At 45.2% G+C, this 27,985-nt stretch overlaps 1 protein-coding gene across 1 annotated transcript in view; it reads left to right on the top strand.

The window, feature by feature from the left end:
• CCDC172 (coiled-coil domain containing 172) overlaps positions 1–27,985 on the top strand; it is a 552,772-nt gene that overhangs the window by 180,249 nt on the left and 344,538 nt on the right. The window contains exon 5 of the mRNA XM_085618563.1: positions 5,084–5,185. Within this exon, the coding sequence (XP_085474689.1) occupies positions 5,084–5,185 (102 nt within the window). The remainder of the gene's footprint in view (positions 1–5,083; positions 5,186–27,985) is intronic.

The following is a 27,985-nucleotide window of genomic DNA, read 5'->3' as shown; positions in this document are numbered from 1 at the left end:
ACTGCCTGTCAGCATCTTTCTTCAGGCATACATAGGAGTCGACGACGAAAACCGACGCATCTTCACCCCTATGCACCCACAGCCTGTGGGCTAGGTAACTTGGGTACTCCGGTGCTCATCAGGATAGTGACTATCCTAGTGTCTAGTTTTCCAGTCTCAACTTCCTAGCTACTCCGGAAGTGTCCTAAATCTATCGTTTTCTAAACTGTACTATTGCTAGTGACTTTTACGCATTACGCGTGAGTGTTTCCACTCTGCACACGAATCCCGTGGGCCTCCCACTTCCTAACTAACGCTAGTGTAGTGTAGCCCCAGCAATTCCCTAGGCCTAGGCCTATTCTATTTCCGTGACAGTGGTCCTTATACCACTTACTTAGTATATGGTTTGCGTGGCCCCTAGGGCCTAACTGTATTACTTACCTGTGTGACTTAATGTATGCTTAAATAAGACTGTGTTGTACTTACCTCTAATCTCATAAAGAGTGCTGAGGGTTTGACTAGAATAAATACACTTTATTTTATATATATATCTGTTGTGGTGTCCTTTCATTTGGTATTCAAGGGATTATATATGGTATCACAGCTGGCTTCACATGCCATTCAGAGTTTAGCCTAAGACTGCTCTTGTCCATGCTACCACTAGGATAGCTGGTCTATAAGGTTGACTTTACAACCAATCACCATAAGGGTATTTGGACTGATATAAGGTGTACACTAGAACTAGTGACATCATACATCAGGCCAACTTCTCACAGACGTCGCTCAAGACATCTTCCGCTTGTGGGGCACACCGGGCATCGATCTGTTCGCAGACGCGGACAACATAAAATGCCCCGTCTTCGCCTCCAGGTTCCCTCAACGGGGTTCGCAGGGGAACGCGCTTTTGATCAGCTGGTCGAGGACATTGCTTTACGCTTTTCCTCCTCTCCCTCTCATCCCGGCTGTGATTCAGAAGTTCTACAGGGCCAAAACTCGGATGATCCTAATAGCACCGGAGTGGTCCCGGCAGTGGTGGTACCCTGATCTACTCCAGCTGTCGGAGGTACCACAAAGGAGGTTGCCATGCCTGCCGAACTTGCTGACCAAGGACAAGGGGAGAGTGTTCCACCCCAATCTCCCCTCCCTCCGCTTGACGGCATGGCTCCTAAATTCATCCAGTACGGACATCTAGATCTTCCACCGGACTGTATGAGCATTCTTCGGGAGGCAAAGAGGCCCTCCACGAGGAAGTCGTATGGCTTTAAATGGAAAAGATTCTGCTTCTGATGTAGAGATAACACCCTTGATCCGATCCGGGGTCAAGAACAGGTTATTCTCCCCTACTTACTGTACTTGGCGAAGTCTGGGTTAAAGTACTCTTCCATCAGAGTACACTTAGCTGCTATTACAGCCTATAGGAAGTCTCCTACCCAGACCTCATTCTTTCAGATGCCAGTGGTAAAGGATTTCTTAGAAGGGCTTAAGAAAGTTTACCCACCTGTGAGGTCTCCTTCCCCTTCCTGGGAACTGAACATCGTTCTCTCTAAACTGATGGGAGCCCCGTTTGAACCGATTCATAAGGCCTCCTTGCAACATCTGACCTGGAAGGCTGCCTTCTTAGTAGCCATCACTTCAGCCCGTAGGGTTAGTGAAATTCAGGCCCTCTGCTGCAAGGAACCTTACACTGTGTTTCATGCTAATAGGGTGGTGCTCCGTACCCATCCGAGCTTCCTACCCAAGGTGGTCTCGGACTTCCACATTAACCAGGTGATCACATTGGCCACCTTCTTCCTCAACCGACCACTCCCCCGGAGAGAGCCCTACACTCTCTTGACCTCCGGAGGGTTTTGAAATTCTATCTGGCTAAGACCCTTACTCTTAGAAAGTCAGACAGGCTCTTTGTGAACTATGGGCCCACGAATACCGGGCTGGCTGCGGCCAAGAGGTCTATCTCTAGATAGATTGTCTCTTGTATAGCTTTGGCTTACCAACTGTCCCACAAAGTTCTACAGGGTAAACCTAGAGCACACTCTACTCGAGGGAAAGCTTCTACTGTAGCACTCCTTCGCAACGTTCCCATGTCTGAGATCGGTATAGCGGCTACATGGCGCTCAGTCCATACTTTTACGCGCCATTACTGCCTAGATTCAGACACGCAGGCCGAAGCCCAGGTGGGGCAGGCTTCTCTGAGGAACCTGTTTGCATAACTGTAAATGCAAAATGTGTTTTGCTGTTTGTTTTTTAACAGTTTTTTGCTCGTCCGCGAGACTTTGGGTATGGGCTTGCTACTCTATTCATAGATTATGACTATTGATGAGTATCCCCTGGATGAGAAGGATTAGTTACTTACCTGTAATCCTAGTTCTAATCCAGGGGTATACTCATCAAAGTCATAAGCGACCCACCCACCTCCCCGGACGAGCAATGTTTTCTCTTTAAATAAGTGATGTATGGAAGGCAGATCTACTCAGGGGCGGAGGCACCGCCAAAAAGAACTGGCCCAACTGCCACCTGTAGTGCATCATGGGAGCAGGGGGTCACAGGCAGGCCTTAAAGGCACGGTCCCCCTACTCTAATGCCTTAAAGGCAGGGTGTCAGTTTTCTTGGTTTCTTGATACTCTACTGCAGCCTACTGGCGAATGCCTACAATTACATATTGCTTTATGGCAATAAAGCAGTGCTGTGTTATATTTTGCCTGATGCTTCCTTTTTTCCTTACGGGTTACGGGGGCACTACTATGCAAAAAGTATGTAATTTACAGCATTGCCATGTTTGAACATTATTAGGCTGCATTTATATGTTTTCACATATGTATATATATATATGTATATATATGTATTTTCTATATGCTCCGGGATCCCGCACATGGGCGGGGATTATTCATAGATTATGACTTTGATGAGTATACCCCTGGATGAGAACTAGGATTACAGGTAAGTAACTAATCCATACTAACACCTCCCAGATAGCTAATACCTTCTTGGTTTTGGAGCTGGAATTGCTTGTCCAACAGCCAACCCACCAGGCAAGGCATATATTGGATCACATCTATGGCTGAGCAGGATTGATCACTGTGGATACGGTTGAGGTGGTTTAATGGTCTGACAATAAGACAATCTTTTTCCGCATGCACATGGCAGGAAGCACAGTCTGTCACAACCAGCTATGAAAACCTTCTATCGTGCCTGGGCAAAATTGGACAACACAAGACTAAGGGATTGTTTAGAACGCTCCAAACCGGATATACTCAGTCAAATTCTAATGTTGACAATGCTATTAATTTGTTCAATTCCTGGACTGTAGTACTGGTAGATGAGGTGTTGCCTCTTAAAACCTGGATCACACATCGTAAGATGTCGTCAGCTCCCTCATTTTCTCAAGAATTGACTCAGGCAAAAGGGAAATGTAAAAGGCTAGAAAGGATTTGGAGACAACATTATTATGAGGCAGGGACAGAAGTCTAAAAAACAGAACTTAGACTACATAAAAGGGCTTGCGTAAACCTCTAGGTGTAGCACTAATCTTATCAAAGTTGTTTCTGCTAAAAACGCTACTAGAGAACCTATCGCAGTCTACAACTCTGGTAAAAAGTACGCAGCATTTACAAAAGGTTCTTCCAAATCAAATGCATTGTTCAGAACTGGCGGATTTCTTTCAAAATAACATTTCTTTTAATCTATCCTCATTCACCCAAACAGTGGAATCTGAAGATAGACTGGATCAAGATGCCCACCATTTTAATTCTTGGCTAGATTTTAGACTTATCACAGAGGGGGAGGTGAATTCTAAAATGTCCAAAATCAGGTCGAGCTCTGCTCTTGACCCATGTCCTATTAGGAATTTTAAATATCCAGCCCCCTTTTTCTCTCTTTTTCTCTCTTTTGATAACTATTTTGTGTAATAACTCCTTGGAGAAGGGTGTGGTACCTGCTTTTTGTAAATAAGCATCATTTACTCTGCTCTTAAAAAAAAAAGATTCTAGACCATAGCATTTTCTCTAATTTTCAATCTATTTCATTCCATCTGTTTTTTGCAGAACTCCTGGAGAGCTGGTTAAACACAGAGCTAGCTTTTTACTGTGAGAAAAATGGGGTATTTAAGAAGCACCAATCTGGATGCAGATCCTGCCTTAGCACTGAAACCGTACTTATGGCGACTAACAATGACATCCGTATGATCTTGGATGAAGAAACTTCTGTGGCACTCATCCTCCTTTTTTATCAGCGGCCTTTGATATGGTTTCTCATGCTCTTTTACTGAAAAGGATATTTACTATGGGCCTGAGAGACAAGTTACTCTGATGGCTTGAATCCTTTCCGAAAAATAGAACTCCCGCTGTCCAGATGGAAATATTTTGCTCAAATTTTAAAGATATTCTCTGGAGTGTTCCTCAGGGGTCTGCTCACAGCCCCACTCTTTTTAATATATATGTTGCTCCCCAGGAAAATTTGATTGCCTCTTTTGGCTTTCATTTTTATGGCTATGCGGCTGATACCCGAATAATTATCTGCATCAAGTGCAACATTTCCCAAGTCCAGGAAAAGTTCAAAGGCTGTTTGATCAAGGTAGCTAGCTAGATAAATGCCAATTTTCTCAGGCTAAATTCAGATAAAACTGAGGTTTTGATATTTGGTAATTCCTCGATCTAGTCCTCTGTATGGTGGCCCCAATGGTTAGAAAATGGCCAGAAGCAGCATCCACTGCCCACTGACAGGCGTATCAATAGCCCCCTGCACCCCTGCAGTGCAGAGGGGCCCCTCCTACACTGTGCACAGGCCCTTGGCCTGACAGCTCCTCACTGGGTCAGGAGCTTGGGGGGGGCCCTCCATGCACCCTGCAGGGAGGCCCCCTCAAGTTTCATTACACCACAGCCACTGCCCGTAATTCCGGGAGTGCTATTCAATAGAAAACTCTAATTTGAATATCAGAATAATAAATGAATATCTATGTGTTTTGTGCTTAATGGAACAACTGAAGAAGATCCTCCCTTTTATTCCTCAACGTTTGTCAGTTGACAGTTTTAAGGATCTGGTTTTCGCATTAGAACTCTCTGATCACGGCTACCTTTATTGCTTTCATGCTTATGTCTCATATTTTGTCTAGAGATGGAGAGAATGGAACAGGAGAACGTCCAACTTAATGCCCTTCACCTGCAGAAGAACTCACTTAAGGAGGAGTTAGGTGAACTTCAGCAAAAACTAAAAGGTATGTTCCATGTTTCCAAACATGTATAGGTTTCGTTTTGCAGTTATTCTCTGAAGTGTTTCATAATAGATAGCTGGTATTTTCTACGTTTTGACATTTTCAAATAATCAACTTTCCTGTTTTACAAAATCTTTTCCTTCCGGAAGCTCATCCAAGATATAAGAATTGCAAAGCAATTGTACTGTTATTAGTATCTTTGAACATATGATCCACAACCAACGGCAAATTCTGCATGATTGATGCTACTGGTTTCATGCACCATATAATTATTATAACTAATGGTGCAATGTCCTTCCTTCCTTCCTTCCTTCCTTCCTTCCTTCCTTCCTTCCTTCCTTCCTTCCTTCCTTCCTTCCTTCCTTCCTTCCTTCCTTCCTTCCTTCCTTCCTTCCTTCCTTCCTTCCTTCCTCCCTTCCTTCCTTCCTTCCTCCCTTCCTTCCTTCCTTCCTTCCTTCCTTCCTTCCTTCCTTCCCTTTATGTAAGGTTGAGATGCCACTCCTGTGGGAGAGGCTTACCCAATATGCACCAAAAGGTTTTTGAACAACCAATAAAAACCTTCATTCAAATTGGTGAACAGGATAACAAACCTAGGGCCAGATGTATGAAGTATTTGTGCATGTGCAAACGGGTTTGTGACCCGTTTGCGCATGCAACAATACCTCAGGGCCATGTACAAACCCTAATTAGCGAGTCACAATTTATTTGCGACTTCCTAATTAGAATTTGCGACTCGCTATTCGAAGGGGCGTTTCAAGGGCATCCCTTCCTAATAGCAAGTCTGAGCCCTATGTGTGACTATTTTGCAAATGCAATTGCGGTCGCAAAACAGTCCAATTTACCTCCTACTTCAAGTAGGTGGTAAAGCATTCGCAAACAGGAAGGGGTCGCAGGGGACCCCTTCCCTTTTGGGAATGAATGCGAAAGTCACAAGGACCACTGCCAGCCTTTAAAAATCAAACGAAAACGTAATTCTTTTTTTAAAAAATGCCTCCCGTTTTCCTTTAACCTCTTCGATGCTCATGACGGAGTGGTTCCGTCGTGAGCATCGGTTGGGCTGTGCTTATGACGGAACCGCCTGTCATGAGCACACCCCCTGGGGCAAGCGCTGGCGCTCCCCCCCCGGAGCATCGGTCTTGACTTGCCCCCACAGAGGGGGATGGCAGCGGAAGAGTTTCCGCTGCCACCCCCGACCCCCCCCCCACGCTTCCAAATGACGTCAGCACGCACAGCGCGCGCCGACATCATCAGGAAGCGCTGGACGCGCTGGAAATCATTTCTTTCCAGCGCGTCCAGAGGAATGGGTATGTTTTTTTGCTCCGGTGGGGCCAAATCAGGATGCCTTAGGCATTGGAGGAGAGGAAACCGTGTTTCCTCTCCCCTCATGCCTCAGTGCAGGGCATTCCTGGTGCACGATCGTACACAGCATCGCGATCGTGCTCCAGGAATGCCCCACTAGACACCAGGTATTCGTTTTTTTGCTCAAAGGAAGCGACCCCTTGGGCAACGGTCGCTTCCTAAGGGGGAAAACTAATTTTAGACTTTTCTGCCCCCCCCTGGGGACAGATCGGATGGTTTTTGGCCATTTGTGGACCCGGGTGGGAGGGAGGGCAGAAAAGCCCAGTAGACACCAGGGATTTTCTTTTTTTTAAATTGGAAGTGACCCTTGGGCAAGGGTCGCTTCCTGGGTCCCAATTCATTTTAAAGTATATTCTGTCCCCTCTGGGGGCAGATCGTTTTTTTTATTTGGCCTTTCTGAAAACCCCACTAGACCCCAGGGAATTTGTTTAATTTGAAATGGAAGCGACCCCTTGGGCAAGGGTCGCTTCCAGGGGCCATATTTAAAAAAATGTATATTCTGCCCCCCCCCGAGGACAGATCGGTTTGTTTATTTGGCCCTTCTGCCCCCGGGGGGGGGGGGGCGCAGAAAACTCCACTAGACACCAGGGAGTGTTTTAAATTTTAAACGGAAGCGACCCCTTGGGCAATGGTCGCTTTATGGGCCTAAATAATTTGTAAGACTTTTCTGCCCACCCTGGGGACAGATCACCTGCATTTCTTGGCGTTTTTGGCCTGGGGGGGGGGGGGGGGCAGAAAAGCCCACTAGAGTTAGGGATTTAAAAATAAATACATTGGTCGCTTCCAGGGGACATATTTTTTTTATGTGTATTCTGGGGGCAGATGGGGGCAGATCTGCCCATTTATTTGGCCTTTCTGCCCCCCTTTGGATAATGACATAGCGTCTTATAATGTGAATTGTTTTATTTCTTGTGAATTGCAATTGTAATGCTTTATTTCTCCCTTTTTGTTCTAGTTCAAGGCTTTTGCTCTTTAGACTGTTGCAGTTTCGTTACTGGTGGTTCTGCTGTTTGTGTAGTTGCATGTTTTTGGTAAGAGACTTTTTTTGTACAATGTAAATAAGTTTCATTTCTCTGCATGAATGTGTTTTTTGCAAATCGTGTAATAATACCAGTATGTTTGGCTTCTGTTTTTTGAGTGTCAAAAACTTTTTTGCATTTGTGCTTGATGTGTATTTTGTTGTCTTGTGAGTAATTGGTTTTGTTTTTTTCTTTCTAGTGGGATATCGTTGGTTTTTGCTGTGTCTCTGCAGAGTTTTAAAGTTTTTGAGTACATAGATCTTTCTGATAAAGGCACACATTTTTTTACTTACTTATTTTGCACAGTGTTGCTTGTTGTTGACTTGTTTGTGCAGTCTCCTTTCTTAGTAAGGATAATGGCTAGCCATAGGATTACTGCTCAGCAGGTTGTTGGTATGCTTTTTGAGTCTGCCTCTGACCATAGTCCAGAGACTGACTGATTCTGAGGCAGAGGTGGGAGGGGAAGATTCAGGCAATGAGTTTTCTCTCCACATGGCATCATCGGATGATGAAGCTACTTTCAATGCGGATGAAGCTACTCTTAGTGCGGATGAAGTGCCTGTGTTAGAGGAGAACATTGAGGTGCCGATAGTGCGGCAAAAGGCATCTGGGCTGCAGCCTGGGGCTGCAAGGCTTCCCGTTGGTATAGTACAGCAAGAGGCATCTGGGCTGCAGCCTGGGGCGGCAAGGCTTCCAGTTGAAAGTGCTGACCTCTGGGTTGCCCCAGGCATGGTGCAGCCGGCATTGCCAGACTTTACTGGTGTTCCAGGGTGTAGAGTGAATACTGAAAACCTTTTGCTGATACATTTTTTTCAGTTGTTTATGGACGATGTATTTTTGGCAGAGATTGTTGAGCAGACTAATTTGTATGTCGAACAGTTTTTGAGGGACAACAGTGCCAGCCTTAAGCCCCACTCTAGAGCTACCCGGTGGACTCCCACAAATCTGGAAGAGATGAAGAAGTTCTTGGGTTTAACTTTTTGATGGGCTTGCTAAGGAAGCCATCAATGTCTTCATATTGGTCTACTAGTCCCTTGATGGCAACTGTTATATTTCCGGCAGTCATGAGTCGTGATAGGTATTTGCTTCTGCTTCGGATGATGCATTTTGTCAATAATGGTTTAGCGCTGCCACGAGATCACCTTGATTGTGACCGTCTTTATAAGATTCAGCCTGTCATTGATCACTTTGTTGATCAATTTTCTGAGATCTATGCTCCCGGGAAAGAAATTGCAGTGGATGAGTCTTTGGTGTTGTTCAAGGGCCACTTGGTTTTTAGGCAATATATTCCTAGTAAGAGGGCACGCTATGAAATTAAGCTGTATATGCTGTGTGACAGTAGGACTGGATATCTCTCTAATTTTAGGGTGTACACCGGTAAGGAATCCAGGACTAACCCCCCTGGTTTTCCGTCCACTTTTGGAGTGACTGAGAAAATTGTGTGGGAACTTGGTAGAGGACTTTTTAACAAAGGCCACCATTTATATGTAGATAACTTCTACACTGGTGTGCGGTTGTTCAGGGAATTGGCCAAAGTGGACACTGTTGTTTGTGGCACAATCCGCTCTAACCGTAAAGGTTTCCCAAAATACCTTGTTTGTCAAAAGCTTGTGCGGGGACAGTGCAGTGCATTGCGTTGCGAGGAGCTTCTAGCTGTGAAAGTTTGCAGACAGGAGAGATGTCTACATGCTGACTACCATCCATGATGAAAGCACTGCACCTGTGTCTGTTTGGGGTCAGGTGTCTGAAGCGCGCAAATCTGTGTGCATTTTAGACTATAATAGGCACATGGGTGGTGTTGACAGAGTAATCAGAGGTTGGAACCTAACGCTGCTCTTCGTAAGGCTTACATTTGGTATTAGAAGTTGGCTATCCATCTTTTCCACTTGGCAACCTTTAATGCTTTTGTTGTGTTCTAGAATTCTTGCCCTGAATCAAAGATGACTTTTGCTAAGTTTTCGGAGTCTGTAATAGGCAGCCTTGTTTTAGTGGAACAGGCAAGTGTTCCTAGAGTTGGAGTGTGGAGGATGTTGCTAGATTGAAATATCACCACTTTCCTGATCACATTCCTCCCACACCCTCAAAAGACTTTCCCAGTAGGAGATGTAGAGTCTGTGGGCAAAGAGGTACGCGGAAGGAGACTCATATGTACTGCCCCGAGTGTCCTTCTAACCCTGAGCTGTGTGTCCCTGCTTGTTTTAGAATGTACCACACGCAAAATAATTTTTGGGAGCATCCATGAGTGGTAAATTGAACTGTCTGGCGTCTATTGTTTAATAGTTTTTGTTCCGTTTCAAGGTTGGCATTTGTGTAGTGTATTTAGTTTCAGATTTTGTGTTAGTGGATGGGTATATATTTGCAATTTGTTTGTGTTTTCTTATTTATATTTTAAAAAATCCTAAATGTGATGGCGGTGTGCGTGGAGTGGCGCTTGTCTGGCAGTGTGCGTTGTCTGGTGCTTGGCTGGCGGTGTGTTTGGGTTGGCGCTTGGCTGACGGTGTGCGTGGACTGGCGCTTGGCTGGTGGTGTGTTTGTACTGGCGCTTGGCTGGTGGTGTGTTTGTACTGGCACTTGGCTGGAGATGTGTTTGGATTGGCGCTTGGCTGACGGTGTGCGTGGACTGGCGCTTGGCTGGTGGTGTGTTTGTACTGGCGCTTGGCTGGAGGTGTGTCTGGACTGGCGCTTGGCTGGCGGTGTGCGTGGACTGGCGCTTGGCTGGCTGTGTGCGTGGACTGGCGCTTGGCTGGCGGTGTGTTTTGATTGGCGCTTGGCTGGAGGTGTGTTTGGACTGGCGCTTGGCTGGCGGTGTGCGTGGACAGGCGCTTGGCTGGCTGTGTGCGTGAACAGGCGCTTGGCTGGCGGTGTGTTTTGATTGGCGCTTGGCTGGCGGTGTGCGTGGACTGGTGCTTGGCTGGCGGTGTGTTTTGATTGACGCTTGGCTGGCGGTGTGTTTGTACTGGCGCTTGGCTGGCGGTGTGTTTGCACTGGCGTTTGGCTGCCAGTGTGTGTGGACTGGCGCTTGGCTGGCGGTGTGCGTGGACTGGCATTTGGCTGGCGGTGTGTGTGGACTGGCCCTTGGCTGGCAGTGTGCGTGGCCTGGTGCTCGGCTGGCGGTGTACATGGACTGGCGCTTGGCTGGCGGTGTGTGAGTAGTGACTAGCTGCTGGTCACTACACACACTGCTAGCCAAATGCCACTCAACGCAATCCGTGAGCTGGTGTGGTTGCTGTGTCAGGAATGTGGGCGTGTGAAAGTGATGGGCCCTTGAATGGCGCTGTCTGCTGGTGTGAGTGTTGTAATTTGCTGGGCCCGCGGCTGGCGTTGTGAATGGTTTTGTATGTGTTACACGTATGAAGAGGTTGGTGCCTTGTCGTGCTTGTTTAAATTCCCTTCATTTCTGTGGCTAATTTTCACATTTGTCCCTCCTTTCAGTGGGTGGTTCCCGTCCCTGGTGATTGGCCCTGTTACGCATATAATTGCTCTTCTGTCTATTTAGTTGTGTTTCCTTGGGAAGGCTCTCTTCACGCACAGCACGTGCTCCGTCGCTGCTTCATATCCTCCCCCACCCTTTCATCTCGCTTCTCCCCCCACTAGTCCATGCCCGCCGTTGGGGACATGCAGTGGATGGTAGGCACGGGGCAGTGTGCTTTATGTTTGTCAGGGTATTCCTAGGTAGTGTTTTCTCCATAAGTAAGTTAGTTGCGTGCATTTTTTTTTTATTGCCTCGGCTCATGTGTTTGTAATGTTGTGTTTGCTGGCTTTCCGAAGTAGACCCCTCCCACAGCCCTTTGTGACTCGCTTTAATCACTTTAAAAAAAAAAACAGTGTGCGCGTAATACGTTAGCAGGGTCTTTTACAGTAAAAAAACCTGCAAAATATACATTTTGGAGTTCAGATTATTTTTCCAACAGCTGACATCACCACACTTTTGGAAATGTTTAATTCAACAGATTACCGTGAGTCTTATTCTTATAGTCACTGCATAGTTGGGAAATTATACAGCTGGAGCACAATAGGATCAGCCTTACTGACATCACTCCTCGAAAAAACAAGAGGCAGTGACTGGAAGTCCCTATCTTAAGCGTGCAAGGGTGCAGTACCGCAGGTCGTTACTAGATGTCCCCGCAGAGTCAGCTGCACAAGGTGCAGTAAGAAGTATTATTAACACAATATGATGCAACACTGGAATAAATGAATATTCAAGATTTCCCCAAGCTTCTTTAAGTATAACCCAAATGCCTAGTAGTTCGAAAACAAATTACGATCTCTAATTCCTGTGAGATAAAATGTGAGCTTGCAGTTTCACACATGATTGATGCAGGACACGCCAGGGGGACCAAGATGGTCGCTCGGAGCTGATGCTCCGAAGTAAAACCCTCTTACCAGCTTCCAGAGCGGCGTTCCGATGTGCTGTTGCCCCATCCAGAACAGCGTTTTTCGAAACCGGAATGCAGGCCGATCACATGAAGCCTGAAATCGCCTATCTCCGACCTTTCATCCCGGAGATCTGAACCCCGATGTCCCGGCCAGTCAACATGCCAAGATGGCGCCTGGAGAGCAGCGAGACCGCAGCCTGTACATCGGAGCCGCGGGCGCTGAGGCCTGGATGCGCTCTGCTCCTGCACACCGAGATTCGTGTACGCATTCCGCCGCATACGTAGCTGCGGGCAGCCCGGGCGATCGCTCCCGCAACGTCTCACTCCTGGAGATCTGTGATGCCCGATATCAGAACATTGAAGTGGTGAGGAGCGCTGGGGGGCTGCTGCTCGGGCGGGGTTTTGGGCCTGATGGCTGCTTCCCCTGCCTGTGCGCTTATACGTTGCGACCGGACCTGCTTGTTGCAGGCCATCTCAGCCCCTCGCACCCTCCCGACCTTGATTTCCCCAGTCTACAGTCCCGCTACCGGATCCGGTTGGACTACAGGAGTGAGCCCCTACAAGTAATGCTGGGCCCCCGCAGTATAACACCTCCACCAATGTGCTGAACATCGCTAACTGCACTGAGCGCTAATTGTGGTGTCAACATTGCCCTGTACTGCACAAACTACTGGTCGTCTACCCTGCCGGTGAGCTTGATTGCTTCGTCCCATGCCTGCGCGCTGGCGGCCGCCTCGGCCCCTCACGCCTTCCCAGATCGGGGCTTCCTGTATGGCCACATAATTAGCAGGTCTGGCCGGCTGCTTGGGATGCGGAAACTCCTGCTGACACTTGTGAACTTTTGTGCCCTAACTAGCCCCCGCTGCACGATGCTGGGTGCGCGGCAAGGGGTGCGGCCTGCGGTGCCAGTCCTGCCCTGCGCTGCTGAAGCCATTTGGCGCTCCACCATCCCAGACCCCAGGCTCCTCACGACCCCACAATCTAGCAGCTAGGGCTCCCTCAGGCATCCGAAAAGTGTGCTGACAGCGCCGAGGGGCTGTGCACACGCAAAGAAAAACCAACCTTGAGAGCGATATTTGGCTTGCTTCTGAAACAGCGCTAGGGCGAATTGCACACTAAAAACATTGGATAATAGTGACCGATGCCTGACCCCAAAATTGGCGCCCAAAACAAATCGACATTCAAGCTGACCCGGGCGATCTAACGGTGCACCCAGGGATACTCCCTCATCTACACAGCTTCTCTTGACAAGAGCTCCTCAGCGGATGTCATGGGGAGTCGTTTCTCACCCTCCTACAGCCCCTGCGTTAATTTACTAGTCCCACAAAGCATGAAGTTGTCCGCCAGTTCTACCACACTTGTCTCAGCAATCTTAATGGCGTGTAGAGTATCCGACATGTTTGATACTTACCTCGTTTTCATGGCTCCATCATTATATAGATCAACTAGTTCCTATTGCAAAAGAGAGGGATATAGGAGACGCCCCGCCTGATTCGATAATGGCGGCTGTCTCTCCCTTGTTGCCTCCTCGTGACATTACTCTCCTCCATGAGAGACTAGCGGACACTGACTCTGGCCTCAAGCTGCTCCCCGCTCTTCAATCACCTCCCCTCGAACGACAGATATAATTGCGGATGGCTGAATGTTACACTAAGGTCAATAGTCCCCTGCCTGACCCAAAGATGTCTGCCATAGTGGTCCCCTCCACATTGTTTTACTTCCCTGGGACAATAAATGGACATTGACCAGACCTTGAACCTATCCCCTAACTTGCCTACACATCAGGATTTCGAACCTGCGGAACTTACCCCACACTGTAGAGACCAAGCGAATTGGCCGATGGAGCTATCAAATAGCTAAAGAGGAGACTGGTTGTGGACTCATCGTCCCCCCCAGAGCTGAACCTTGAGCAGATTTTCCCCTCGTCTCTACGTCCTTTCTTCCTCCTATCCCCTTACCCTTCCTTGCTCCATTAACCTTGTCCCCTATGTTCTTTAAATGCTTTTCTTGATACTTATGTAACTTGTCACTGATGTAAAATCGTAACATTAGTGTTCCTCATGTAAAACGCTTGCTCCTATCTTCTCTCCCCCTAATCTCTCCCCTTACCTGCTACACCGCCTAGCCCCCTGTCCTTTGTGCCCTTTGACTAAGCACTCCTTCTCCCCTTGTTGGGGAAAGATCCAATATTTATACTCTGGAGTCTCAGCGAACCCTCTGAGAGAGTCCACAGCGCCAAGGGAGCCCCTCACAACTGAGGTATGGTATGGCCCCCCTTGCCAAAGCACTCCCTCTCCCCTTTTTGGGTAAGGATCCAGTATGTAGGCCTTGGAGTCTCAGAGACCCCTATGAGAGAGTCCACTGCATAAAGGGAGCCTCTCGCAACAGAGATGGGGAAATGATACCACTTCCCCTATGATCACAGCTTACTGGACTTTGGACGCAGCTTTGACTCGTCTACCGGTTTGTGTCCCCATCGCCCTCCCCCCGCTCTTTCCACGCTGTGTCACTCCCCTCCTCTTTCCCTCCTTCATTCTCTGTCTACTTCCCCTGCTCCTAACTCCCTCCCCTGAATCTCTCCCCTTGCCTGCTTTTTCCCTTACGTATATGTGCGTGTTGTTTATCTCGACCTTACAAGTAACTATGTTGCCATGCTCTAATAACTGTGTAACCTTTGTAACGATGTAACCTGCAACTATGATCTTATACTCATGTAAAACGCTCTGATACCGCCGGGTCTAGCCAGCGCTATATAAAACCTTTAAAATAAATACAATTAAAATAAAATGATTCTTGGTAGGGAGATATGTCACACAGGATTGTAAGCCTGGAGACATCATTTCCCCCACAGCTTCATTTCAGGTGGCTCCTACTCTTCCTTCATTATCTCCAAAACCAGCAGCTCCTCTCCTGAACAGCAGGCGTTGAAGGAGCCCGAGCGGAGTGGCTTTTTACGGATTGCTTTGTTTATTGTTTGCCAGAAAAGTGCAATATCTGTTCCGTATGACTCATTTCTAACCCCCTGAAAAATATGTGCATTTGTTTACTTGAGGATTCCCATTGTGCCACCTTAGCACGAGCACAGAAATATAAAGGAATGTTCTATTTTCATACACATTTAATATCATAATGTATAACAAAAAAACAAGAAAGTAACACTGCCCCACTCTCCAGGAACAGCAATCATTTATTTTTCTGCTCTTTGTTTTTAAATATGCATATATGATATTTAGTATGCATGCACTGTTTAAAGTCACATCGTTTAAAAAAATCGCAAAAATTGACAAAAATATTCTCCAAAAATTGAAAGGGTTAAAAAAACTCTACTAGACGCTAAATAAAAGACATTTCATTCCACCACAATCCACTGTCTGTAACTTGGTGTATCATATGTTTTTTAAAGGCCCAAAATTAAAATTACTAACATTTGGCAAGAACAGGAAACACATGGGGCCTGTACTTGCAGGAGTGGGGCTGCACCAGACATGATGTTGTCAAGGGAATTTGAGTGTAGAGGATATATTTGTAAATTCTTGGCATGGCCATGTACCTGGAGAGACATTGTTGCAAAGTCATCCTGTGCCCTGGGCACCCCCCAACATTTTGCTGACTGGTACTGGTGGTGACTGACTCTGATTGACCCTGGGCTCTGCCAAACCAGGCCCAGGGCCAGTGCTATGCTGAAAGAGACACATTATAATACAGTAAAAACAACTACATACACTAGGGTAAACTATGGGTTGGGGGCACCCCTGTGATTGGCATGACCTACCCTCTAAGGCCCTAGTACATAATAGTGCAGGGGGATTGAAACGACCTATCGGCAGTTTAGAGGCCAGCAGCCCTTTCTGCACTTGCATGTGTGCACTGCTGAAGCCTGGGTCAGTTTAAAAGTGGCTCTGTGTTGCAGGACTGCTTTTAAAAAGTAAATTGTGCACAAACTCGACTTATGTGTTTGTGGCACTTAAAAATGGAAAACCTACAATGTTTGGGCATATTGGGTACCCCCAGGGTCTACTCTCACCTAGGTGTCCCAGGGGTTGGGGGTCAGGTATTTCTAAGGAAGACCCTTATAAAATGAGTTGTATATACCCTGGGTTAAGTGAAATCACACATTTCACTCCCAACATTGTGATAAAGTGCTGCCCAAAATTGAGTTTGGTGGTATGAGCACTGTGGAGGGAGGATCTGCAATATTGTTACATATTCAGAACTCCTAACGTCTCCCCTAGGTGTTCCTGGGGTGGGGGTCTGGTACATATATATAGAGTACTTCTAAAATAAGTTTTTATAAGCCCTGGTGCTGGAAAAATGGCCCAAGTAATTTCGCCCATGGCAAATCCCATGCCACATAGGTTAACATGCAAAAACAAAAGTTGATGGACAGAATGCAGAACAATGTCATACATTCACCCCAGTACAAAGATCTGGGCCTAAATCCGTCGTTTTTTTTGCTCACCATGCAATACCAGTTTGAACACAGCCATATGCAAGTTTTGAAGTTAAGCCTGACTGTTCGCAGCTAAGCTACCAAGGGTTGAGCATAGGAATCATTTTCTAAGACCTATTCTGAGCCCTATACTGTGCTAGTGGCCTTATTGCCAGTAGCTGATATACATTTGCCCTTACTAATAATCCACTTACCAACAGACACTCATTGCCCGTAGCCCGAACTCTACTCCTGCTTTGTTGTGACTATCCCTATTTATTGTACAGTGGTCATGTGCAGTGTGTAACAAAAATCACCATTTGCCCTTAATTCTCCTCTAATATCCCAACGTGGTGGTAGCAAACACTTCCTCAAAAACATCCCTAATGACTCACACACGGCTCCCTGTAGTGCCCCCTTACAACACAACCAACACCAAGGCTGCCTTCCACAATATCCCTTCATCACCCACGTGTATAAATTGAGGTTAATTGGATTGTTTCTTGAACTTTCCTGAGGTTGATCATAAATTATCAGTTTGGGAATTTTCGTGGTGTGCCAGTTATACCCATGTTTGTGTGCTGAAAGGAGCCTGCAGATGGATCACCAACTATCCTTTGGATGAGGATCAGTCACGCTAGATCCAGGAACTCATTTCAAAAGATTCACAATCACTCAAAACACTCTTACCTCAGATCATATAACATAATTATTCCTTTTTTCACTGCCACCCTTTTGCTAAATGTTACTGTAAAGAGCATGAAATACTGCCCTTTGGGTCAGTGTATGGCCTATAATGTAGCCAGGTAGGGTATTTAATTGACCGCCCACCAGTTATGCCATCCACCTTCCCCTAGAACATTGTGCTGCATATTAGAATTCATTATAAACTAAGGGTGTAACCCAATTATTGTTCATGGACCTGGGTATCATGTAGTATAGAGAACAAGTGGTCCTAGACTTCTTTAACGCACACTTAAGTCAAAAGATGTTTATGATTTGTAACACAATTTTGGCATGTAATAAATCAGCCTAAGGTACTAAATACAAAGCTTACTTGAAAACGTGCACCTTCAAGGAAAAGCAAAAACAAGAAAAGGCAAAATCACCCACTGAAACTTCAAGAGACTAACTGTTTTATTCACAGAATCATATTTAGAATGTAGATAATTTTACCACGTTATACAATAGACGTGGCGAGGTTGCTCCAAAAAAGGGGTGTGTAAAAGAGTAGTGTTCATGTGTGACAAGAGATATAAGTGAAACCTAACCAGGGCCCTCTCTGCTGTCAGGGCCCAAATGCACTTTTGGAAGACACTTCCATTGAATGTCATGAGCTGAATCACACTGATAAAGATGATAATCCTTCCAAAATTACTATACTACTTCTCGAACCTACCGATCAAATCCCGGCCAAAATCTCCCGTGAATTGGAACGTCTGTTCCGTGACTTAATCTGGAACAAGGGCAGACCCCGGGTCACATTGTGGAAACTATAGGCCCCCCAGCCAAGGAAGACTGGCAGTCCCAAACATGGAACTGTAATACTTGGCGGCCCAGCTACAATGGGTGACGAGATGGCTGAGTGGCAAGGGATTAGAAGACACGGCGACCATGAAACAGCCATGGACACATTCTAAGGTCTACCACTTGTTCCACCCCATCGCTCGACTCCCACGCCCATCCCAGATACATCTGGAGCTAGCGCATAGGTGTTACAAGAGAAGCCTGCACCTTACCCGGGATGTGACCCCCTACACCCCACTGCTGCCACTCACAGGGACGCCCAGAGGGAGGGCAGGCACTTCAGACGGAACTCTGCTGGCCCTGCTGGCACACAGCGGGCCTAGATGCACTGGGCGACGCCTACGCAGATGGGTCCCTGCTCTCTTTCAAGGCACTGATAGCGGACTATGACTTACCGGCAGGACAATTTCTTCTCCACAATTCTATTACAAGATCCCTATCAGCATCATGGGGGAACATAACGACTGAACCGACAACACACCTGCTGCTGTAGTACTTGCACTTTATCGGTGCAGGTTCACATATAGTACACTGGTTGGTGGAAGCTCTGCTTACACACACACTGAAGCCCATGTTGAGTCATCGTACACGTTGGGAAGCAGATAAAGGGCAACCATGGACAGAGAAAGAATGGGGCACAATCCTTGCCAGCTCCTCATACATAATAGGGAGCTCCAAATATAAGCTCATACAAACATGCATAACACAGAGGGCATACCTCTCGCCCGATAATATAAATAAATATTTCAACATCACCACCTCCGCGTGCCCACAATGTCAACAAATAAACTCAGACCTTTTACACATGCTCTGGTCCTACACCTCCCTTCAAGTCTATCGGCACGTGGTTACAGAAGCACTCGTGAGCTGTACTGAAGTGCCACTGCCACATACATGAGAGGTCTGCATACTGGGCCTAAATGCCAGAAACAAAAAGAATAGCGTTACCTCCAGATTTAGAGGCTTGGGACTGATAGTGGCGAAGCGCCTAATCACAAAGAGATGTAAACACAATGCCCCCATCCCCCCCCCCCCCAGTAATAGTAAGTTGGGGAAAATCCCTCACGGTGTGGGCACGAGCAGAAAGTACAACATTACATAGGGAGGAAACTGCGGGACTACGCAAGAACCCGATAGCGCAATACTGGGACACCATCCTTACAGCATTCACAGAAGAGTGCAGTAAAGACAACATCGCCCCCTCGCAGGAAGCTAACACGAGCAACGGAGCCCTGAGTATATAGACACACGTCACCTTGTACCTCAGCTGTGACCCATGACGAAGCACACGCATGGCCTGAATCCACCGCCGTATGCACACTCAGGACATTAAGTGCACACCTAGTCCCACCATTAAGTCCCAACTGCGTGCAGGTGCTGGCGTGCCACCCCGGCGAGCTACCAGATTACACATGTACAAGACGCACATGCCCAGGCCCAGCTGTGATAAATTCTTGATGGCAGTTTTAGAAAGTTACTAGTTTAGTAGATTAAAAAAATATATATCTTATTAGCATACCCCGCAGACTCCCTGGTTGTACACAGAGGTGATCATATATGCATCGCCCCCATGCGACATACAACTGTGCATTACACGTGGCAACTGGACGCAGCCGTGCTTGGTGCGATTGTGTGCCTCACAGGCGCCATTATCTGTTAAAAAGAAAAGAAGTGACATAGAACAAGAAAGACATGGTTTGCAATTGTTCACTTTAATACAACGAACACAGAAACGTATATTCATGTCCCACACATGTAATTGTATTATAAACCCCAGCTGCATGTACTCTCTCGCAAAGTATGTCCATATATGTATAAATACAATTCTGAACGACCTCTGTATGTTTGAAAAAATTAAAAATGCAATAAAGATATTTAAAAAAATAAATAAAATAAGAGTATAGGTTTCATTCAGATATGTGTCAAGAAATACTTGTTTTTCTGTTTCCAAAGTTTGGAAATGTAATGCTGCAGATGTTAATTTATCTCAACTTAAGCATGCCGGGCCAGTTATATATCACTCACAATCACACTTCATCTATTTCAGGATCTCATACAGAGATTTTAAAGCTGATATCCCTGATGCCATGTGGCCTAACTCTAATCTGTATGTTGATTTTGTATTCTCCTGCCACTCACTTATGGACATTAGTCTGCTGATCCTACTAAAAATGCAAATTATTTTCGGATGAGCATTTCAAATTTTATTTTCGGATGAGTATTTAGTAGTCCTCTTCCTTACAATGAAGTGCTAACTATATGATAAGTTATGGTTCGATCTCTTTTTTGTTTTGTAATGTCTTATCAATAACTTTCAAATTTTTGGTCCGGAAGCCATGACTAGAGCATGGAACAAAGTTTTGAAGCAGTCGATAGCTATTGAGAGTACAATGTTGTCTTTTTAAAATTCCCCTTTCACATCGTGGCTACATGCTATCTTTAGCTGCGTGTTGGCCAGACCTATTGTTTCTGATATACATGTATTGGGCTTTGTATCAGCCCCATGCTCAGAATTGGATGGCTGTATTTAGTATCTCCCTTCCCTGTTGCTGATTCAATGACTTTCCTTGGAATTTATGCCCCACACTGGGGCATTTTGTTCTCACAGTGCTCCGATTGTTTGATCTGTATCTTTCTACTACTGACCTTGCTTGCATTCAGTGAACTTCTATTTTCTTTTTGTGGAAGCAGTTCATGAGAGTGCATATGTTCTTTTGCTCTCCCCTAGTGTTGCTTTCCCCTTCAACTGTACCCCACTCCCTCGCTCTCATTTTTCGTTTTGCCACCCCTCCCCATCCTGCTTGTTTTTTCTTAATGCCTCCGTCCCCTTGCTTGCTTACTTTTAATCCCTCCTCCCCAGTATTGAGTGTAAAAAAACATTTTAGGCTTTGTTAAAATGTGATTAGTCAGGAATGAAAATGGAAGCAATACGATTGGATTTGCCAATGCTTGTTTTTTTTTTTTTTTTTTTTTTGTAAAGGCATCTTGAGAGAGGTCAGGAAAGTGCCCTTATATCACCTTTCTGCAGAGGCTAAACCCTCCTTATTCTTTGGGGTGACCACAAGTAGGGTTGTTCAGGCCCCTAACAAGATTAAAATTGAGAATCCCCATAAGTCCCCAAACCTCTGACAAGGGGAATGAGACCCAACCCACTTAATAGAAGCAGGAATTCACGTACTTTGCCTGTAACCAGAACGGAGATTCCTTGTTCCCCAGGAAGGCACTGACTAGTTGGCACTCTGCTGGGGTGACTAGTGCATCACTAAGAGGAGGTGATTCCCTGGATGAGAGAGTGGATCATGCCACACTGTCCTTTTGTTGGGAGATGGACCCAGAAGGTAAGCTGGTGATCCCAGGGGGTTCAAGAAGGTCAAAGTGAGTGCGGTTTGGATGGTTGTTCTGTGAGATACCTGTGCTAGGTGGAAAGGCTGATCTTTCCAGAACAATGCCTGCAGGGAGTGGACTATAGAGTACGGAACGTGCATAGAGGAGAATATGACCACCCATTGGCCATGGTCTCCTTAGAGTGGAGGTGGATAGTTGCTCAGAGAAAGGTAGCTAGGTGTCCCTGCTTGCCCATAGACTGCATCCTTGGCAATGAACTGCCACAAGCGGGAATCAAACCAGTGTGTGAGAGCATCCAGGTTGCCCCAACCCAGATCTCTGAGGGTTCAGACTCTAGGGTTAAGGTACACAGCCCAGAAGGAAAGTAAGGGGTTGGAGGCAGATGCCAGCCTTATTTGGAGGACGAGTGGCCCAGGGGTTCCCTGCTTTGACTGGAGAGAATCAGAAAACTTGTGCTGGTGAGTCCCTTTCTGTCCTTAAGCTGTTGACCTTGCTGTCACAAAGTCACAAAGAAAGGTGATGAGAACCCTAGACCAGGTAGACCCATGCATAATACAGGGTGTAGCACTCTTGATGTGGGCAGTGTTTCCCCACAGGAAGTCCTGGACAACAAGTCAAGTGTTCAAATTTGGGGTACAGACCCTGAGCTGAAGGGCCAGTCTCAGGGTGTCACTCCTCAGATGATGGCAGTAAGAATAGAAGGATGATGTCTGAAGCCTGCGGTTGTAACCTCCACTCTGAAAACCCTGGGAGCTCTGAAAGGACTCTGGGAGGTTCCTTCGCCATGCGCTTAGGGATGGGAAAATTTGAGAATGTCAGGAGTCACCTGCATTACTCTCCCAGGAAACTTGCAGGGACCCCTGTCTGGACCTGGAAGTGATAGGCAACAAGGAAGTCTTAGGCCCTGTGCCTGACTCTGGCCTAGACTGCTTAGCACTGGGCCACATAGTTCCCCCAAAACTTGAGTTTACTGAAAGGGCCTGGGCTGTGTTCATATAGGTCGCAGGGACCTGAAGGTGGCATCTTGTCAGCCCACAGATTGGAGGTGCGTCCTGCACAATGCACTGGATTTGAGCCTTCATCCGTGAGTGATTGGCTAGTTACCTGGTGCAATATATTGACACTTGTCAGTTGTTTCTGCTTGTTGGTTTTCTGGTGGACAGAACTGACCTTAGGTTGTGGACATTCTGGGATGCATCTATGAGCAGGCTAGGAGGGCTAGTTGTCTCACATATGGAATCTGCAGGTATGGGATAGTTTCCAAATAGACAGGATTGGTGGTTTGGGTGGTTGTTGAGAGAGGGATAATGTTAGGTTCAGAGGGGCTTAGAACAGACGTGCTACTGTAGAGGCTGTGATTTGTCCTTGTTATATTTCCTGAGCAGGGAAGTCCATCAAGGAATTGATCCGTCTGCCGTAGCTCTGTGCCAGAAGGGGCATGTGTAGCAAATTTGCCTTTCCTGCATGGTCACTCGAGGTTTTTCAACTTTTTCAGTACCTTATATTTTCTAGCTTTAGAACTCAGTGCACTTTACCACTGCTACACAGTAATAAAGTGCTTGTGCTTCTCCATTAGAAGTTGTGTTGTACAATGTACTCAGCAGTTCCTATTTGAATTCCCTATAAGTCCATTGTAATAATGCCCTTCATGCACCTATGGCATGGAAAGTTAAATGTCATATGTGGGCTGCAATGTGTGTACATAACCTACATGTATGACAACAATGTGTCTGCGAGGAACAATGGTGTGCCTTCGCTAGACTGCAGATTGAATGTTCTGCAGTGACACAGCAGGAATAAATGTCTTTGCAATGTACTAAAAGCCTATTTTTATGTATCCACAAGTCACTCCTAAAGTATGCCTTGTAGGCCTACAGACTGGGTTGTAATATACAAAAATAGGGCACACTAAAAATTAAAGTTAGTATGTCCTCATTGTAAAATAAAACCCTAAAGCTGTTTCGCTATGGAGGCCTGGTTAGACTAGGGGGATTAAAATCTTTATTTTCCATCTCCGCATAGGAAAAGGCTAGAAAAATGCTTCACATGTATTTCCTTCTTAGTTTGGAAATCTGCATGGGTATTAAAGTGGTTCTGGAACTTCAGCCCTTTAGATGTAAAACCTATCACAAGTGGCACTGAAAAACCATAGGAGGAAGTGCCTTATCAAGAAATTGGAGATGAAGAAGGGCCCCCACTTAGGCCCAGAAAACGTAAGAGGCAAAGAAGTGTTGAAAAGCATGTGGGCCAGAAAGTCTTGTCTACATGTACTGAAGAGAATATTTGGGAATCTGATAGGAGCTTTAAAGCAGCACAAAGAGAAGACCTCTTTTCCCATGATGCATGGGCTCAAGCCAAGGACGAGAAGGATCCCCAGGTGGTAGGTCCCCAATTTTTCAAACGGGAGGGACTGTTATATAGGAAGTTAGGTAATACCAACCTATACAGTTGTTAGTGCTGGGACCCTTTTAGAAATCAAGTTTTATGCCTGGTCCATAGTCATTTGCTGGGAGTGTCATTTTGGGACTGAAAAAACAGAGAAGGCTTTCTTGAAAGGTTTTATTGGCCCGGTATTTATAGTCTTGTAAAAAAATATTGTTTGGATTGTCCAGTCTGTGAAACGAATAGTCTGTACAGACCTCCAAAAGCCCCTTTACATCTTCTTATCATCATGGACGAACCCTTGTCCCTAGTAGGGATGGATATTATAGGACCTTTAATTCCGTCCCGAATTGGATGCTTATCAGTTTTATTTACAGTAGATTAAGCCACATGGTATCCAGAAGCATTCCCCCTTAGAAAGCCTACCACTACTCAGATTGTCAAAGTTATGATGAAGATCTTCCCTTGAGTTGGCTTTCCTCAGGAGATTTTGACAGATCAAGGTACCCCTTTCACTTCGAAGCTTATGAAGCAAGTGTGTGAATGACTAGGAGTCAAACAGATAAGGACAGCTGCTTATTATCCTCAAACTAACGGTTTGGTTGAACTATACTATTCCACTGTCAAGATCAAATTAAAAAAAACTCTTAGATTTAGTAACTAGAAAAACCACATAGAATACCTGAAGCTTGCCTCCAGGTCATCAAAGCAGAAGTTCAAAAGATGCTAACAATAGGGTGATAGAGCCATCTGTATGTAATTGAAATTCACCTATAGTGTTGGTCCCGAAACCAGATGGTTCTATCTGGTTTTGCATAGATTTTAATAAAATCTCAAATTTTGATACTTATCCATTGCCCTGCATCAATGAGATGATTGAAAGATTGGGGAAGCCCAATATATTTGCAACCTAGACCTGTGTAAAGGGGATTGGCAGATTCCTTTTACCCCTAAGGATAAGGTAAAAACTGCTTTCTCCACTCCTGGAGGGCTATGTCACTTTACTGTACTACCTTTTTGATTACATGGGGCACCTGCTACATTTTAAAGGACGATGAACACGATATTGCGACCCTTTGTACCCCATATTATTCAAAATGGTTTACATTACAATAACCATGCCTCCGAAGTAGAGTAGGTGTTCTTTTTTCTGAAAGGGGAATAGAGAGACCCATACTTTAAATAAGCTGAAAACTATTACAGCGAGAAATGACTTATGCCACGGAAGAGAATGAGGCATCAGCTGTAAAATGGTCCATTAAATCCCTCACATATTATCTTAAGAGACGGGAGTTTAATTTATATACTGATCATGCTCCCTTAGAATGGATGTCTCAAAGTAAGGGGAATAATGCACGGATATTAAGGTGGTTCGGGGCCATTCAACCCTTTAGATTTTAATCCTATCACTAATATGGGAGTGAACAAACTAATCCAGACTTTTTATCCCATTATCCTCAAAGACAATTTATTTCAAGGAAGAAAGTAAAGGAGGAGAGATGTAAAGAGGTCCTGGGGAACACCCTAAACCTACCTGGAAAAGTGCATGTAGCTCCTTTGACCATCCCCTATCTTTGCTGGAAAAACCTGAAAGGGAAAGAGAAGCAGAGTGTCAGGATGGGGGTGGAGTATTGTCTGCGTGTGAGGTGCAAAAAATCAATGAGGCTGTTAGTGTATTGCCTTCGGAGAGATAGAAGGCTAAGTCTAATTTGTGAGACTCAAACTTCTGACTTGCAGATCATTGGATAGCTCACCTGCGATCGCTTAACTCATAATTATCCTGCGGGCTGGAAATCACAAACAACATTACATGATAACATCACCAGCGACATGAGTCCTGCCAACAATAACATCACTGATGACACTGTCAATCACAGCAAAAATGTCGTCATCTGTGACATTACTTTTACCATCTTGAATTACTGTAACCCCCTCTCTTATGAATTAATTCAATACTACTTATAACCATGTTTTCAGTTTCCCTGTAAAGTAGCATTGCCGGTGAGAAGTTCAAAATTATGTCCAGCTATGTGTGTGTCTGCTCAGTGTTGACAGCCCTAGGGTATTGTTTGTCAACAATCGCATGTTTGTGAGAATTTTCATGTGAGACCCATAAGTGGAAAGATCTGAGAGCGGACCACTGGGTTAATAAGTTGGTGAATGTGTATTCAAAGAAATTCTGTTCACTATCGTCCACATTGTGGAATTGATTTCCAGGAAAATATTGCATACCCCCTAAACATTCTATCCTTCGGAAAGGACTGAAAACCTACCTTCTCAGGTTATTTCTCCCAAGATAAATGTTGGTGAACCCCACTCATTTTTTTCTGCTCGGCTCTAACGTTCTTTTGCTACATTTATGATGACCAGTAATAATATTTCTTTTGTGAAAGGTGTTTGTACCAGTTTTTTGCTGGGACTTTTGCTTTACCTCTGTTTAGTTTCCTCTGTAACATTTGTTTCTGGACCTAATGTTCTCTATGATCTACCTGATGTCACTCCATTGACCTCATGGCTATGTTTGTGCTTTAAAAATACCAAAAATGAATTAAATAATGGAGTCTATTGCTAAGTAGGTAGGTGGGAGAAGGTGGATGTGTAAGGTAAAGGTTGAAGTCTATGCAAGTATGAGATTAAATATACATTATCTACTGGCGGTCGCCAGTAGATAGTTATAGTTAGGACCGTGTTTCCATAGGAAATATGAAAATTCTATTTTGAATAACTTTGGCGCCGGTTGACGAATCCTCGTGAAATTTTCAAAACGAATGGGGTGCTCCGCTCAGCTCCTACCCTGAAAGTCTCGGGGTGATTCGTCAAGCGGGGGCCGAGAAAAAAGGGGGGTCCCAAAACGCGTTTTCTCCATGCATTTTCCCATAGGACCTTTAGTCGAAGGTACAGCCCGAACGGCTGAACAGAATTACTTGAAATTTGGCAAAGAGGTAGTCCTCAGGTCAGGCATGTGTCTTTTGCATGTATGGAGTCAATCTGTTCAGTATTTCCTGAGAAAATTGCAGTTAAAAGTACATAAATATCTATAGGCGCACACCGTGCGCGCACCCTAACGTGCGCGAGCGTAATTCTGATTGGTGGTTACATGTCAGTCAACGTTCGAATCGGTCGAAATCAGGAAGTGTCGGCCGCCATTTTGTTTGTTTTTTGGTGCGAGAGTGAAAAAGAGAGGTGGCGAACGTAAAAAGGGGGCAGGGTAGAGAGTTCCTGACCCCCTAGCCTTTGTCAGGGGGTCCCTAAAGGACCCCGAAGGTTTTTCACCGCGCACGGTGAAAAACCTTAAAAATAAATAAATAAATAATACATACATAACTTAGCATTTAAAAAACTGTACAAATTCACTTAAAAAAACCATAGGTTTCACACACGTTATAGTTAGGAATTAGCATTTAAAAAACCTTGCAAATTCACTTAAAAAACCATAGGTTTCACACATGTTATAGTTAGGTGGACATTTCACTCGTAAAAAACCAATGAAATTCCCCCGTTATAGTTAGTTCAGATAACTATAAGTCGCGCGACCGCCACTCTATCACAAGGATGATGTCATCAGTGATGTCATGAGTGATGCCACTGACCATGTCATGAGTGATGTAATATGTGATGTCATCAGCAGTGGATTGCGGGCGCGCTAGTTATAGTTATCTGAACTAACTATAACAGGGGAATTTCATTGGTTTTTTACGAGTGAAATGTCCACCTAACTATAACATGTGTGAAACCTATGGTTTTTTAAGTGATATATATATATATATATATATATACATATATTCAGTGGAAAAATCAAAGGTTACAGGGACGTTATTGTTAGGTTACGGTTTACCCATACAAAACCATAAAAAATTGGCAGTTATAGTTATACTTATCTGAACAAACTACAACTTGTGCTCTTAGGCCACAAGTTACAGTTTCTTCAGATAAGTATAGCTTCTATGGTTTTGTGTGGGTAAAATGTGAACCTAACTATAACGTCCCTGTAACCTTTGGTTTTTTCCAGTGAATTTCTATATTTTTCAACGCAAAGTGATATATAATTGCTGTACTTTAATACAATCACTACCATGCATGGTCTGTGTCGGGTCCCTGCGGCCAATACCACATGCATGCACCCAACCCAATGCTGCACACAGCCTTCAGTCCTGCACGGAGGGGTTATGGTGTACGAAGGTTTTTTTTCTCCAATTGCGCTTCAAATCGGCAGGTACCTGCGAATCGCCTGCGGATCCGCGTCCCTAGATATCTATAAAGTTTTCTTAATAACTACCAAAATACTGAACACATTTACACCAAATTAGACAAAATATCTTTCTGGACCAAGATGCAACTTTCTGCCAAATTTTGTGTAATTCTGTTC

The sequence above is a fragment of the Triturus cristatus genome, chromosome 1_2 (assembly GCF_964204655.1).
Source record: "Triturus cristatus chromosome 1_2, aTriCri1.1, whole genome shotgun sequence".
In the NCBI taxonomy this organism is placed as follows: domain Eukaryota; kingdom Metazoa; phylum Chordata; class Amphibia; order Caudata; family Salamandridae; genus Triturus; species Triturus cristatus.
Note: the sequence above shows the minus strand (reverse complement) of the source record. Positions and strands in the feature narration are given on the sequence as shown.